The 14,753-nt window shown below is 35.8% G+C and overlaps 1 protein-coding gene across 2 annotated transcripts; it reads left to right on the forward strand.

Moving 5' to 3' along the window:
* Positions 1-10,863: 10,863 nt before the first annotated feature.
* Positions 10,864-13,718, forward strand: LOC117626543. Of its 2 annotated transcripts, none has more exons than XM_034358277.1 (3): positions 10,864-11,047; positions 12,349-13,032; positions 13,236-13,718. In XM_034358277.1, exons 2-3 carry the CDS (start codon positions 12,438-12,440, stop codon positions 13,358-13,360), a joined length of 720 nt encoding a protein of 239 aa, XP_034214168.1. In that variant the 5' UTR covers positions 10,864-11,047; positions 12,349-12,437; the 3' UTR covers positions 13,361-13,718. The 2 variants fall into 2 exon arrangements, with proteins under 2 accessions (XP_034214168.1, XP_034214169.1); XM_034358278.1 differs by having other exon boundaries at positions 12,392-13,032.
* The last annotated feature ends 1,035 nt before the right edge of the window (positions 13,719-14,753 follow it).

A 14,753-nucleotide genomic window follows, 5' to 3' on the forward strand; every position in this document is an offset into this window, starting at 1 on the left:
GAAAGTTGTTGGCCATGATACTTATTTAGGTAGCGACCGTTGAAAATAATATTTTTATTAAGACCAATGGGGTGCCACCCATGCTTAATTCTAAGCTGTGAGCCCTTCTTATTTTCAGCCTAGATTTTGCTATTGCGCAAGGTGTAAATTGGTGTACAAGTCATCCTGGTACGACCATAACTATTTTTTCCTTTTATGCTGGCCAAATTTCCTTGCCCCCCAAGTCCGTTTGATTGGTTGGACTTGGCCTTCTGTTGGGGTTTGATAAACTTGACCATTTCTAATTGTGGTCTAATTACGTCCGATTGGTCCCCTACAACCGTATCTATTATGACTGCTTTCGGTTGGGTCATGTTTAGACATTTCTCTTTTTTATCTTGTTGGTCATTAATTTCAAGGATGGATGCCTCAAGTTGGGTCATATTTTGGTGTTCAACCTTGACCGCTTGTTAGATCGCATTGTCTTGGGTGGATTTTTCTTCCTCAACCAACGTGAGAGTTTCAATAGGAAAGTCAATTTCAGTTTTCAACTCTAAGGCCGACTCGTCCACTTCTCTCATTCACATATTCTCGATTAACTTCATTTTCCTCCAGAAAAGTTGATGAAATGGATGGCCGGACTGCAACCATACCAAGATTTTTCTATTCTTCAACCAATGTGAGGTTTTCAAAAGGTAAATGGGTTGGAGTACTAAATTCCAAGGCCGATTCGTCCACATCCTTTTCCATCATATATTGTCGGCCAACCTTCTTTTCCTCCACATAGGTAGGTAGAATGAGTGATTGTACTGCAGTCACTTGATGGTTTTCATGCTGCTGAGATTTAAAATTGTGACTAAGAGTTTGCTCTTCGACCACAAGTAGTAAGGTGATTTCATGCAAACCTTGGATCAAAATTTTGTTACAAGCATAAAACCCATCTGCCATCTCCATAAATACATCTTTCACTTTAGATGTTACCTTTATGAAATTTTGATGTTCTTTGTCCATGTGGTCAACATATGGCCTTTCACATATGTTAATATTATTTTGGTTGTTATAGCCAATAATATGATTCCTTTGGTGGAAGCCATAACTAGATTGATTATAAATATTGGCCGAATTATTTCGGGCATATGGGTAAGTACATTGTTCTCTGGCCACTTGATTGTACTGGCCATTATAGCCATGTTGGCCATTCGAATAATTTTGATACATCATATTATTTTGGCCATGATTGTTGTTTCTGCCATGTTGGCCATCGAATTGGCTACCATAGCCATATTGATATGTAGAATCGTACTGGCCGTTATAGCCACCTTGATGTGTATAATTATATTGGCTATTTTGGTTATGGTTACCATATTGGCAGGTGGACTGGCTACTTGAGCCATAAGAATTATAGTGTGTCTCATTGGGCATGCCAAATTATGTTTCCTACTTTTCGACCGAGTAGGCCGATTAAAGGAGTTTTGGGTCCTTCTTTAATTGAGTGCAGGGCGTGCCACCACAAAGCCACCAATTAGGCTTGAATGGAATGTGAGTAGATGATGCGTCTAAAATTTGACTTTAATCAAACGATTGTTCGGCCGAGCAAGGAACCTCCTCACGGCCTAGATTCTTTCACTACCTCGGTGTCAAGGCTTTGTGTGAGCAACCAAATGATGTGGAGTGGGTGGAGATGAAGATTGAATGTGAAATATAATGAAACGAAGAACACATGCATAAAGTAAAAGGTGCTTGAATTTAAATATAATTGAAAGATAAGTGTGGAAAGTAAAGTGCATAAAATAAATAATTTAAAGACGAGAGCGTAAAGTAAAATGCGTAAAATAAAGAATGTAAAGATGAGTGCGTAATTTAAAGTGCGTAAAATAAAGAATGTAAAGACGAGTGCGTAAATTAAATAATTGAAAAATGCGAGTGTGGAAAGTAAACTAGATTACAAAGAACAGTAAAGATAACATGAACTAAAGTTATTGTAATTAAAATAGAATTGAAAAACAAGAACAAGAATGTAAAGGCATAATTGAAATCTACGGAAACTAGAGTGGAGAAAATAAGAACTAGGCTATGGCTACATTTGCGATTCCTATGATAGAAATTGAAGAGAATGTAAAATGACAAGTTATGTGTTGTGTCGGGGATCTTTTCTCTCTTCCATAAGCTTGATATTTATAGGGGCTTCGGTGCATCTCAATTTGGTCGGTCGTCAATTGGCCTTCAAATCAATCATAATTGCTCCAGAATGTCTTCAATCCCTTGTCTTATGCATGTGATTTAATGTGAAAATAATATTTGATTTGATTTTCCTTCCATCTTGAGCTCTCCCGCAATAATTTCGGTTGACCATCAAGCTGGCATAATTCCTTCTATATTTGAATTGTAACCTATGAGAAAATCCTCCTACGGCTTATCTCTCTCCTTATTTAAGCATCGGATAATTTCATGTATTCGGCCGCTGTTAGTCATTCGACCGTATCTACACTTTCGGCCTCATATAAGGCTCTCAACCACTTTTATGCTCTGGGCCATATTGATGTGTTCAGCCAAATTGATGTATTCCGCCACATGTAGATATTCTGCCACATTTATGATTTTGGGCTTCTATCCAACCTTATTGATTAGGCTCATTGGTTCGGCTCAATGTTAATTTAATTGTCGGATCTCAGGCCTGATCCAGTCAAATTTCAACCATGCCCGAACCCTAATATAATCTTGAAGTCAAACATGCCCATATTCGTTTTTCTAAATCACATGCAGTAAAAATAAAATGATCAACACTCATATGTGGAAAAAATGTTAGGCACTAAGTAACAATAAACTCAAAGAATATATATATATATATATATATATAATCATATAATCATCCCAAAAAAGAAAACAACTCTTTGCAAAAATTCTGTATTAAATATCCACAAAAGCATAGGGAGAATTTGAAAGAATTAACATAGTAGGATTAGGATTGGGGCAAAAGATCTGAAGTGAAAAAGTGAGAAAATTCAAATATAGAAGGCGAAAAGAAGAAAAAGCAAATCATAACCTCCATAGTTGAGCGAGGATGGGAGGAAGGAGTAACAAAAAATGAAAATAAAAGCTAAAATTGAAATAGTTATCAAACATGCCATGATTGTATGATCATGCAAAGTGCCTCCAAAGTGATTATATACTACAAATGCATGTGATTGTATGAGAGATGGTGTGCTGATTTTCTATTTTGGTGACACAAGTGATATTAAGGGGAGGGGGTCTCGAACACAATATCTTGGGTGCATGGTAGGGTACTGCTTTTAACCACTTGAGATACAAATCCTTATTTATTTAATATGTTGTTGTTTTATTCTTTTATGTTCCTTTAATAAAATCGGTGTGTTTTAATATATTTACTTTACCAATGATATTTTTTGGGGGTTTTTGACTTGGCATCAAACATAAGGTGAACCTTACCCTACCAAATGAGAGCGTGAATGTGATACCATAGTAAGGTCATATGATATTACTCATTCATGTTATAATACTAATGGATATTTATTGTTACTGTACCATGTGGTTAGGGGTGGGCACGGTCCGGTTTAGATCAACTTCACCTCAAAATCACGGTCGAACCAATTACAATATAACAGGTTGGTTCGGTTCGATTTTAACAAAAATCATAAAGAAAATCGAACCAAACCAAACCAATTAAAGACGGTTTGAGCCTAATCCCAATTCTCTTTCCTTTTACATTTCTTCAATATTGTTAGCCCAATTACAACTAACAAATTCACAACTTGCTCAATTCTAAAATCATTTTGTAGAGTACGAAATCATCCCAAAGCTCAACATGCCATAAAACTTCAAATTTCAATTACTAATATAGCTCAATTCAAATATTCATATATAGTTATTACCTAATTACATTATTACACATGTAAAATATAATATAGATAATAAATATACACATAAAATGTTCGGTTTGGTTTAAGCCGATCCAATTTGGTTTCTAAGCCGTTTTCTTTATTAAAACCAAATCAAATCGATAATTACGATTTAATTCAGTCAGTTTCATCAATTCGGCCGAATTGATGCCCACCCCTACATATGGTACCATAAAATAATTTCTCTCTTCTTGTAAAGTATAAAGTAGTGGAGCCCACTTACTATTTGTTTGTAGACTTTGGTGCATGAGTTTATTGCACATTCACGGGTGTCATTCACCTTTGCCTATAAAAGGCTTCTCTCTTATGCAAATGAGCAACACTACGATTAGAGAAGGAAGATAGAGAGCCCTGAGAGATAGAAGAGAAGGAAGAAAGAGGGTGAGTGAATGGAGAGAAAAAGATAGCAGAGAGAAATTCTCCAAGAGAGAAAAATCAATGAGCCATATATATTGTAAACACTAAAGTTGTAGCCCTATTATTTTACATAGTGGAAAAGTTACTGTTGCTGCTCTTCGAGGACGTAGGCATAGCCGAACCTCGTTAAATGCTGTGTAAACTCATCTACTTTACGTGCAGCCCAATCTTCTTGCATAATCCCATTATTTTATAACACGTTATCAATATGTTTTGATGAACCCAGGAGATAAGCACTCCGTTTTCTTTATATTGTTTATTTATTATTATTACTATTCATCATGCTCAACATACCTATCCCTTCATAGATCCTGAGTTTGACTGCATCTATTATGGCCCATCAGATAAGTAGTTCCTCAAGTATGCTCTGGAGGCCGACTCTTATGACTTGCCCAGGTTTGATGGTTTGAATTTTATAAGGGGGTGGCAGGGAAAGAAGATAATGTTTGTGGATGTAGATGCCCAAAGTTTTTTTTTTTTCACAAAGATAGCTGCACATGCCCACCAAGTTAGATTCCAAATTGCTTTAGGTGTAGGTCACTCAAGTGTTGGCACCTACTTCATCTTTTTATCTCTAGCCTTTTGACAAAGTGGCATGTGCCATCATTTCCCCATTTGAAAAGCCCCCGTATGACAAATAAGGAAGCTAGCAAATAAGCTCCCTATCTTTTCAATTATTATTATTTTATACTATTTAATATCAATATTGGTGCATGTGTGTGCAGATTACAGGAGAAAAACATTCGATTTGGGGAGACAAGTGTGCTATCTTCCACAAATGATAACAATATAATATAATATTATCTGATCGTGGTGTTGATAATAACCCACCAACAATTGCCTTTAATTTATATATACAATAATTCTATTATTAGCTTTAATGGACGGTTTCACCTTCTATATTTTTAGTGGTGGTTTTTATCCCCACAGCTATTTTATTTACTATATGGTGCAAGTTCATTACCCATACAATTTATTTACTGTATAATGTAGGTTTATTATTCATACAACAGTATTTATTTAAAAGGGTGGTGCGGGTTTATCATCCACGCCTTTACTTTTATTTAAATGTATGGAGCAGAATTAGTGTCCATACAAGCACGTTTACTTTATCGCAAATTTACTTTTACTTAAAGTATGATGTGGAATTAACCCTCATACTTTATGAATTTACTTTACCGCACATTTAATTTTATTTAAAGTATGGTGCGGGATTAACGTCCATACATCAAGCAATTTAATTTATGAATTTATTTTACCGCACATTTACATTTATTTAAAGTATGGTGCGGGTTTATCGTCCATACCAGTAATTTATTTACAAGCAATTTATTTTATGGATTAATTGTGTGGTATGATGAGTTTTTGTAGTATGCAAATCAGGACCAGAAGTTCCTTGATCCTCATCATACAATTACATCAGGACCTGAAGATCCTTGATGATGATAATGATATGAGAGCTGGCAGTCTCTCCGGTACTATATTTGTAAACAAGAGATCGGACTTGAAGATCCTTGATCCTTGACATGTAAATAAGGACCTAGAGTTCCTTGATGATGTAACAGTACCGTATTGGTTAAAAGTGCCGTACACATGAATAATAACTGTACTGGCAAATGTACTATACACATGAATAGATATGTATTCATGACTTGATGAATAGTACCGTATACATGAATAGTGACGTATGCATAAATATTAACCATTTTGGGTAAACCGTCACTATATACAAAAGGGAACCTGCAGTTCCTTAAACTCATGGATGAGCAATTAAATGAGATGCCAGAAGTTCCTCAAAATATGGACAATTATGTAAGGGCTTGAAGTCCCAAAATATGTACAGAAAATTGTAAAAATGTCCATACCATGAGAATATGTGATTTTGGCCCGAAGTTCAAAATCTAAGGGGATTGAATATCCATACCATGAGAATATGTGATTTTGGCCTGAAGTTCAAAATCTAACAGTATTGAGAACCTAAAGTTCCAACAGTTAAATGGACAACCCTTGAGGTATTATTGCAAATTGTGGTACACCACATATTTCTTTGGCATAAGAAAATGATGAATTTAATAAAGTTCGATTTTGTTATAATCGACACCTCAAGGAAGAAATATATTTTGTGAATTCCGGTTGTTAAAAATACACCGTGAAATGGATAATATCAGTATAAACCTCAAATGATGAATTGAGGCTCCCCACATATTTTGTTATATCTGGGCCGGAAGCCCATGGATCCAAATATATGAGAGATCCCGAACTTGAGGTTGTGGGTATATAGTAGTTAATGCTCTTCACTACTATATTGCGATATTATCGTGGCTTTTACTCAATCCATATTTCATGTCCATTTGAAAAGGGCGAATAAATTATGAGTTTGACCCAGACCAAAAGTTCTGGGCTCACATGCATGGAAATATGTAATTTGAGAGATTTGATGTGGTTATTTGAACCTATAAGGCACAAGGTTCCAAACCGTCATTTTGAAAAGACGTAAAAACCACAGGTGCAAGTTTAAGAACATGCGCAATTATTATAACAGCAAATGAGCATACAACAGATAGATTTTTCCACCTGCAATGAAGGTGAAGGCCCTGTAAAATCTATAAAATTACATTATGTTCTGGAAGCCTCTGAAGGAAGAGGACGACGCCTCTTAAGCTTAGCCATGAGCCTCTCGTGGTCTCCCAAAATTCTTTCATTGGAGACCTGCAGCATGTCTAGCCTTCTCAGTGTATCAACAGAGTACGAACTCACCAGTTTCAACAAGGCATTATTTTCTCCTTTAAGTTTCTCAACCTCCTGTTGAGACTCATGAAGCATTCTTTGAAGAGACGAATTTTCAGTTGTTAGCTTCTGAACCTCGTTTGCTCTAGCACGCAAACGATCAACCATGTTAGAAACAGAAGCAGCACTCTGAATGCTAGAAGCCATTGAGTCATCAATAGCCTCTTCCTCAGACCTCCCTGTTAACAATATTTCATCCATTGGAGGAATGAAATTCCTAGCTACTATGACAGCAGTAGCATCATTCATCATCACAGAATCATGAACTGTGAGATGACGATTTTGGGATACAAAGGATGGACGCCAAACTTTGGCGTCACTGGTTGTTGTGGGAGCATCATTTAAATTGAAATAATTTGGGAAGGAAGAAGAGGAAGCCATTTTAAGAAGGTTTCGAAGAAAGTCTTACAAAAACTAAAGTTTCAGAAAATGAAGGAAGTTGAGTTGAAACGCAATTGCTCCAATCAAGTTTTGTAGAGGCAATATCTATAGACGGAAATGTGGCAACGTTTCCAGGATCCCAATATCTTCTCAGATCCCCATATTCTCTTTTTCTTTCCCAGATTCCAAAACTTCACGCGGCCTCTAATAATGCCTGTCGGCACTTTCGGCGTTTTCAAGTATTATTTTTGTCAAAGCCGATCTTGCTTTGCGGATTTCACGGAGATATTTTTTTCAAAAGCACCCCGAGAATCTCGCAATTTTCCTATGGTTAATTTGAAATTCACCGGTTCTACCTATTCCTCTTATTTGTGTATAAATGTGTTACTAACGAAATTTTCTTTGCAGAAGACATCCAGTTTTCTCCATACCTAGTGATGCAATATCTACTTGTTTTTCTTATCAGTAAGCACTCTATATGCCCGAGAAGCAAGACTATCTCTGTCATCCATTCAGGAAGCGAGACTATCCCTAATCACGTTTCCGCTACATCAGGGAACTGTGAAGGCGACCTTATGCTCTAATCTCCTGAGGTCCTTCTAGACTAGGAGAAATGAGAGCTTGTTGTTTGCTCCCACCAACTTCCTTCCTTGATTGCTTACCTTACCTTGCAATCAATATCACAATTTTTGTATTTTTTCTTTCTTTTTATAACTCTCTGTTCATAAGGGATTTTATTTCTTTAGAATGAACATCCGAAGAAAGAATCCATGAAGTGATCCTAACTCTGAGGGTTATTTGTTTTGACAGAGGCAAAAGAATTGTGATTTTTGCTCTTGCAGGATATAACTAGATCATCAAGCACTACATTATATTTGTTGGGCCGATACAAGTTTGAATAATACTTGAGAAAAGTTTCTCCCACCTAAGGATGTAAGCAATACTTGTGTTATTTTATGCTTATATACTTATTTGATATTTTATCTTGAAAGGTAACCAAATGAGGAGATAAGTCCGTTCCAAAAGAATGGCTTGTATGTATCCATGAATTATTAACGCAAATTTTACAGATTGCAAGTTGGATACATTGATAATACACTGTACAGATTAAAGTCCCATAAGAACAAAATATGGGTATAGCAGTGATCAATATGATGCACGCCTGTTGCGTAGCAAATGATATGGATTGAAGTCCCGAAAGGACAATCCTTTAACATGTCAATATTGATATTGTGCACGCCTAATGCGTAGCAAATTGTATGGGTTAAAGTCCCAGAAATTAATTGACATGTATGTATTAATTTGTGGCATGCTTGCAGCATGACAGATATATGGGTTCTAAATGTTCCAACTCCCTAAATGGAGATTACCCATGCCCTACTGTAAAATAACGCTCCATTGGAGGTTATAATCCACATTCTCACATAATAAAAGCCCCCTGAAGTGGCTTGGGTACCCAAAGGCAAAGAAATGCTTATAATTGATGCATGTGCATGCACATGAGAATGGTGGGATCATGAATTGATGAATGACAATTTTTGGTTTTGGAGTAGCTACTCAAATCATCAATGGGCTGTGTTGATTGGAACCACGTTCTATTATTAAATGTCGACAATATCATTGGCCAAAATGGAAAGAGGCAATTCCATTATAGATGAGAATGAACGTGAAAGAACAAACCCACAGTACGAACCCCAAAATTTGTTAATACTGAAAGTTATACTTGGGTGTTCGGAATAAAAGGGAATATACCCACTTTGTATGACACAATGTTTCTGGCAGAAACAAGGAATGTTGGGTTTTCTCCATATTTATAGATTCAATTGTGCCCCTTTATTGCACATTTACGGAGACCAACATGTTATCTTTAAGGGTTATTAAATGCACGGAGCATATTGCCAGAGGCGATTCCCTAAAGATGTATAAATAGCTAGGTTAAAGCTATATAATGTGTCATAAAGTATAATCCCTTAAATAAAATCATTGAAGGATTGAAATTGCATGAAGCAAGTCTATGGACATGTGTCTGAAGCACAAAATCTGTACTCAATACTAATATGCATAAATTGCCTCAGTGAGTACATTAATATGTTTGCAACATATTAAAACTCCTGAAGAAATATTTGTCTCGACTTGAAAATTGAGCATTATGCCAATGAGATTTTTGCTTATACTAGACTGGACATTGTATTTTCCAGATAGATCTCAGCTCCTCATCACCACATTAGGTTGATGTAAGACATATTTGATGCTATCTCTGCATAAAACCATATACGGGCATATTCTTTTCAAGTAAACGTACAAATAGCCCAAGTGTTGTTAGATATGTAGAATCTAAAAATTTCTATGATTTACATAGAGATAGCTCATTGGAAATATATTTACTACATGAATTGTTGGTGGCTACATCATTCACTCAATCCGAAAGATTTTCCCTCCAAAAGCTAGTCATGAAGATTTTAGGGGGAGGCATCCATCAAGGGGAGCATCCAGAAGTATGCTACATCGATTGATGTACTCATCTTCCCTCCTTCAACTCTATACTTCACTGGGTTTTTCTCCAAGCAAAGTCTGATGAAGCAACTAACATATTATTTGTGGTCTCCAAAGGGGAATGTTGTAAAGTATAAAATAGTGGAGCCCACTTACTATTTGTTTGTAGACTTTGGTGCATGAGTTTATTGCAGATTCACGGGTGTCATTCACCTTTGCCTATAAAAGGCTTCTCTCTTATGCAAAATAAGCGACACTACGATCAGAGAAGGAAGATAGAGAACCCAGAGAGATAGAAGAGAAGGAAGAAAGAGGGCGTGAGTGGAGAGAAAAAAAAAAAAAGCAGAGAGAAATTCTCCAAGAGAGAAAAATCAGTGAGTCACATATATTGTAAACAATAAAGTTGTAGCCCTATTATTTTACATCAGTCCTGATCTCTTGGACCCCTGTAGTCCAAGAGATTTATGGTCACTCACCGTTGGATGTAAATTCAACGGTTGACTTGAATCGGGTAATAATCATTTATGTCATATTGCATTTATATATATCATTTTGAACCATTGGATTAATATCCAACGGTGGGTGACCACAATCTCTTGGACTCCTGTGGTCCAAGAGATCGGGACTGTATTTTACATAGTGAAAAAGTTACTGCTGTTGCTCTCCAAGGATGTAGGCATAGCCGAATCTCGTTAAATGCTGTGTCTCATCTACTTTACGTGTAGCTCAATCTTCTCGCATAATCCCGTTATTTTATAACATCTCCCTATATATTACTCAGAAATTTTAAAATAAAAAATTAAAACAAAGAAAAAAAAACAGGCAGTCCAGTAATTTCCCGAGTCAGCTCAGCCATAAGAAATTGTCTCCCTAACCTTTATCCCGTTTGGACTCAAAAACCACAAAACCAAAAGAAACCAAACCACCCCGTTCTCTCTCTGTCTCTCTTTTTCTCTTTCCTCCTCTCTCTCTAAACCCTAAACACGAAGACTTTCTTTTCTCTTTCTGAAATTTTAAACTCGCAATCCGATGTTCTAATCCGACAAATCTCTGCGTTGATCCAGTTTACATAGGTGCGTTTTTTTCCCCCTTCTTTTATCTTTCCTTGATTTTATTTAGTTTAATAATTTTTTTCTTGTTTATTGTGGGGAAATTGTAGAGCTGTTTGATTAGGTATGCTATTTTGATTTAGCGGATATGTTGTTATTCGTACTTCTTTCTTTGTTTTTTTTTTTTAATTGATTGTTCTCTTCTTTTATTATATCCGGCAATTTTTCTTTCTCTATTCTTTTTTTGTTCTACATTCAGGAAAGGAAGAGTAAATAGAAATATAAATTGGAATGGTGTGATACGCAGCTTTTTCTTGTTTTATTTTGTTTTTATTTTTTCTCCCAAGATCTTCCAGAAATCAAACATGGGTTTTTCTCTTTATGTATGTAATATCCTGCATGCTTAAAGCATTATGGAATTTGGGTTTTTATTTCTGAATTGTTGATGAATATTAGGTGGTTGTATGCAATTATTGTTTCATATCCTAATTCCTAGCTTCTATTTTAAGAATAGAGTTGGAATGCTTAATCTTTTCATCCATTTGTACGAGTAATACATATGCGGAACGGTTTTGTGACCTGTGCTAATGCTATGACAAGAAGCAACAGTTTTATGAGTGAGAAATCTTTTCCCATGGTTAGAAAGAACATGGTGACAATGTGGTTGAGCTCTTTAATAGTCATCATTTTGGTTGAATGGATTAGAATTTTTACAGAGAAGTATTAGAAACTGTTAATGGTATTATTGGGTTTGTAAGATATTTGGTTTTACAGTAGAGATTTATTCTTTTTGTACGTGATCACTATGCTTTTAAATTTTGTTTTGTTCTAGATGGTGTATCCTTGCAAGTTGTACAATGATCTAAAATTTACTGCCATCTGAGGACTCTTTCCACTATTTTCTCCTTCATTGATTGAATTTTTTTTTTCATGGCTTTATTCATGGGTGTAGGCATCAAAGTTTTCTACTTAGTCCATCTTCTCTTTTGGGATTTTAAGGCATGACTATTCCATTATGACTTGTTGTGACTTATCCTACTCAATTGGCCTAGTTTAATGATTTTTTTTTTCGTTTCGCTATACGGGCTCGAAATGGCTAAAAATTCTTGCCGTTCAGTTTATATTTTCCCTCACTTTCTATTGAAGCAATTTATTCTTGTTTTGATTGTTTTTCTGCTTTATTGATAGACTTTTGCCCCTACATATTCTACTTCTTATTGTAGATGTTTTATAGGTTGATTATGAATTTGGGTTATAGTCATTCCATTTCTGTTTAGGCAAAAAGTCCTGAAATGGTTCAGTATGCTTGAATTGTGTTTGTGTAGAGACAATCCAGATGTATGGGTTTATTGTTACAGTGCTCTGCAGATTGATTGACAACTCCAATTGAACATATGCTGCAAAGGTGACCAAAATGAACTTTGGGTTTCTTGGTAATATCCCTTGGTTTAGGGCCCAATCAAACAATGATTTGGAACCAGCTCTACCAACAACTTCCCTTCTTGAACAACCTCAGCAGAAGGATAGTTTTGATATCAAGTTGTTGGGTTGGCCCCTTCTTTCCTTTGTTCCTTGGGTGTCAGTGAATTCTAAAGATAAGATTCGAACTCCATCCACTATTAACCGCGGTTTGAGAAGGCGTGCACAACCTCGTGGGGTGTTTGAGAATGGTGATTTCAATAACTTTTTGCGCTTTAGGCCATATGTTTCTAGGGTCCCATGGCATACTGGCGTAAGAGGTTTTCTTTCTCAGCTATTCCCAAGATATGGGCATTATTGTGGGCCTAATTGGTCAAGCGGGAAGGATGGAGGATCTCCTCTTTGGGACAAGCGGCCAATTGATTGGTTGGACTTTTGTTGCTACTGTCATGACATAGGTTATGACAGTCATGATCAGGCTGATTTGCTGAAGGCTGATTTAGCTTTTCTGGAGTGCCTTGAGAGGCCAAATATGGCTACCAAAGGGGACGCTAGCATTGCTCGCCTTTATAAGACAATGTGCATCACAGGTGTGAATAGCATTAACACTTCAAAATTTCATATTTTGGATGGTATATATTTCTCATAAATTAAATTTTATATGGAAACTGAAACTGGTACTTTTGTAGTGTTTTACTTCTCGAGTTGGTTGGTGGAGGTCCTGTTCTTTTTAGTGTTGATGAAAATTGTTCCCTGGTATTTATTCTGATTGTCGTGCCAACATGAATGGCAGGTCTCAGGAATTTACTTATCCCTTACAGAACTCACCTTTTGAAACTGCAAGCAGGACAGCCCTTGATTCAATTTGGATGGCTAAGCAATGTAAGATGGAGAGGTTGGAATTTTCAGAAAACTTAAAAGGGATCATGAGCTTTGGGAGGTAGTAACCTACAATACTCAACTAGTGCCCATTGCAACAGATGCCCCCTTTCAAATTTTTGATCTCTACTAAAGCTTTTCTGTGCCAGGGGGAAAATAGCAATGTTGAGTGTTATTAGGCTTTTATGTATATAATTTTTTAATTGAGACCGTCGGAGATGCTTCTGTATAATGCATTAGCATTCTTTTTAGTTACCCCAGCTTTTCCAATTGGCTGGTGTTAGTATCTGTAAGTAAGTAATGAACAAGCTTTTCTTTCTTTTATCTTTAGTAAGATGACTAGGGTTCATGCCTCTTTGGTATTTGATTAGTTTTGTGAAAGTGACGTTCTTTGACAGTTTTGTGTGTCCACCTGTTTGTTACAAGGAGGGATTTCTGATTTTTTTGTGAAAATTCCTGCAAGCAATAGCAGTTTGGAGAAGCAGGGGCGAATGTGCTTTTTATTTCTGCGTTCCCGAGAATCAGTTTGGAACCTGTGAGAGCATCAATGAATTTTTACCAAGTATCCAACATGCCCCTATTTATTGACAATTTTCACAAAATGTCCTCTTTTTATGTGTGCACTTCCTTCTTCTCTACTTTCTTCTTCTACTTGCTGGGCTTCTTTCATTTCTTGTCACTCTTTCTTCAGTCATTGGTCTTGGTTTTATTTTTGTCGGCCAACAGTCATTGTTCTTGTTGTTTGGTTTAATTCTTCCATTTTCTCGGAATCGCATGAGCCATGTAATTTAGTCTAGGGTTTGTTTCTTATAGTTTTTCATTTTGTATTCTTCCCCTTTTGCTTAAATTTCTAGGGTTTAATTTGATTTCCATTGTTGTTCAGTTCCATCTTCATCTTCACTGGAGGTAAAGAAAATTGTCTTTATTTTATTAAATTTCTTTTTCTGGTTATTTTTTAAATTTCTATGTGTGCTTTTTCTTTGCTCTCCTTGACGAATTCGTTTATTTTGTGATTATTTAATGAATTTATATTTTTATTTCATAGTTCTGTTACAATTCAAATTTTCTTTTATAATTTCTTTTTCGCCATTGTAATTTTCTTTTACAATTTTTTCGATATTGAAGACTCTTTTTGGAAGACAAAAACAACTTACAACACAATTCCTCTCTAAGGAACCCAAGATTCTGACAATCACACAAGACTTTGAAAGAGATAGAAAAAGGCAATTGTAAATTAGAAAACCAAATAGAAGGATTATCTAGAAAAAGATATGCCGAATATTGAAATCTCTCCAGTTACAATCCAAAACAAAAGTAAAAGAAAATTACGATGGTAATAAATTATAAAATAAATGAAAAGGTATCTTGCACTTGCGAAAGCAAAGCCAAGAATCTTAACAACAAATATTCAAATTCATATGTTTTTTTTTTT

Source organism: Prunus dulcis, chromosome 4 (assembly GCF_902201215.1).
Source record: "Prunus dulcis chromosome 4, ALMONDv2, whole genome shotgun sequence".
Taxonomy (NCBI): domain Eukaryota; kingdom Viridiplantae; phylum Streptophyta; class Magnoliopsida; order Rosales; family Rosaceae; genus Prunus; species Prunus dulcis.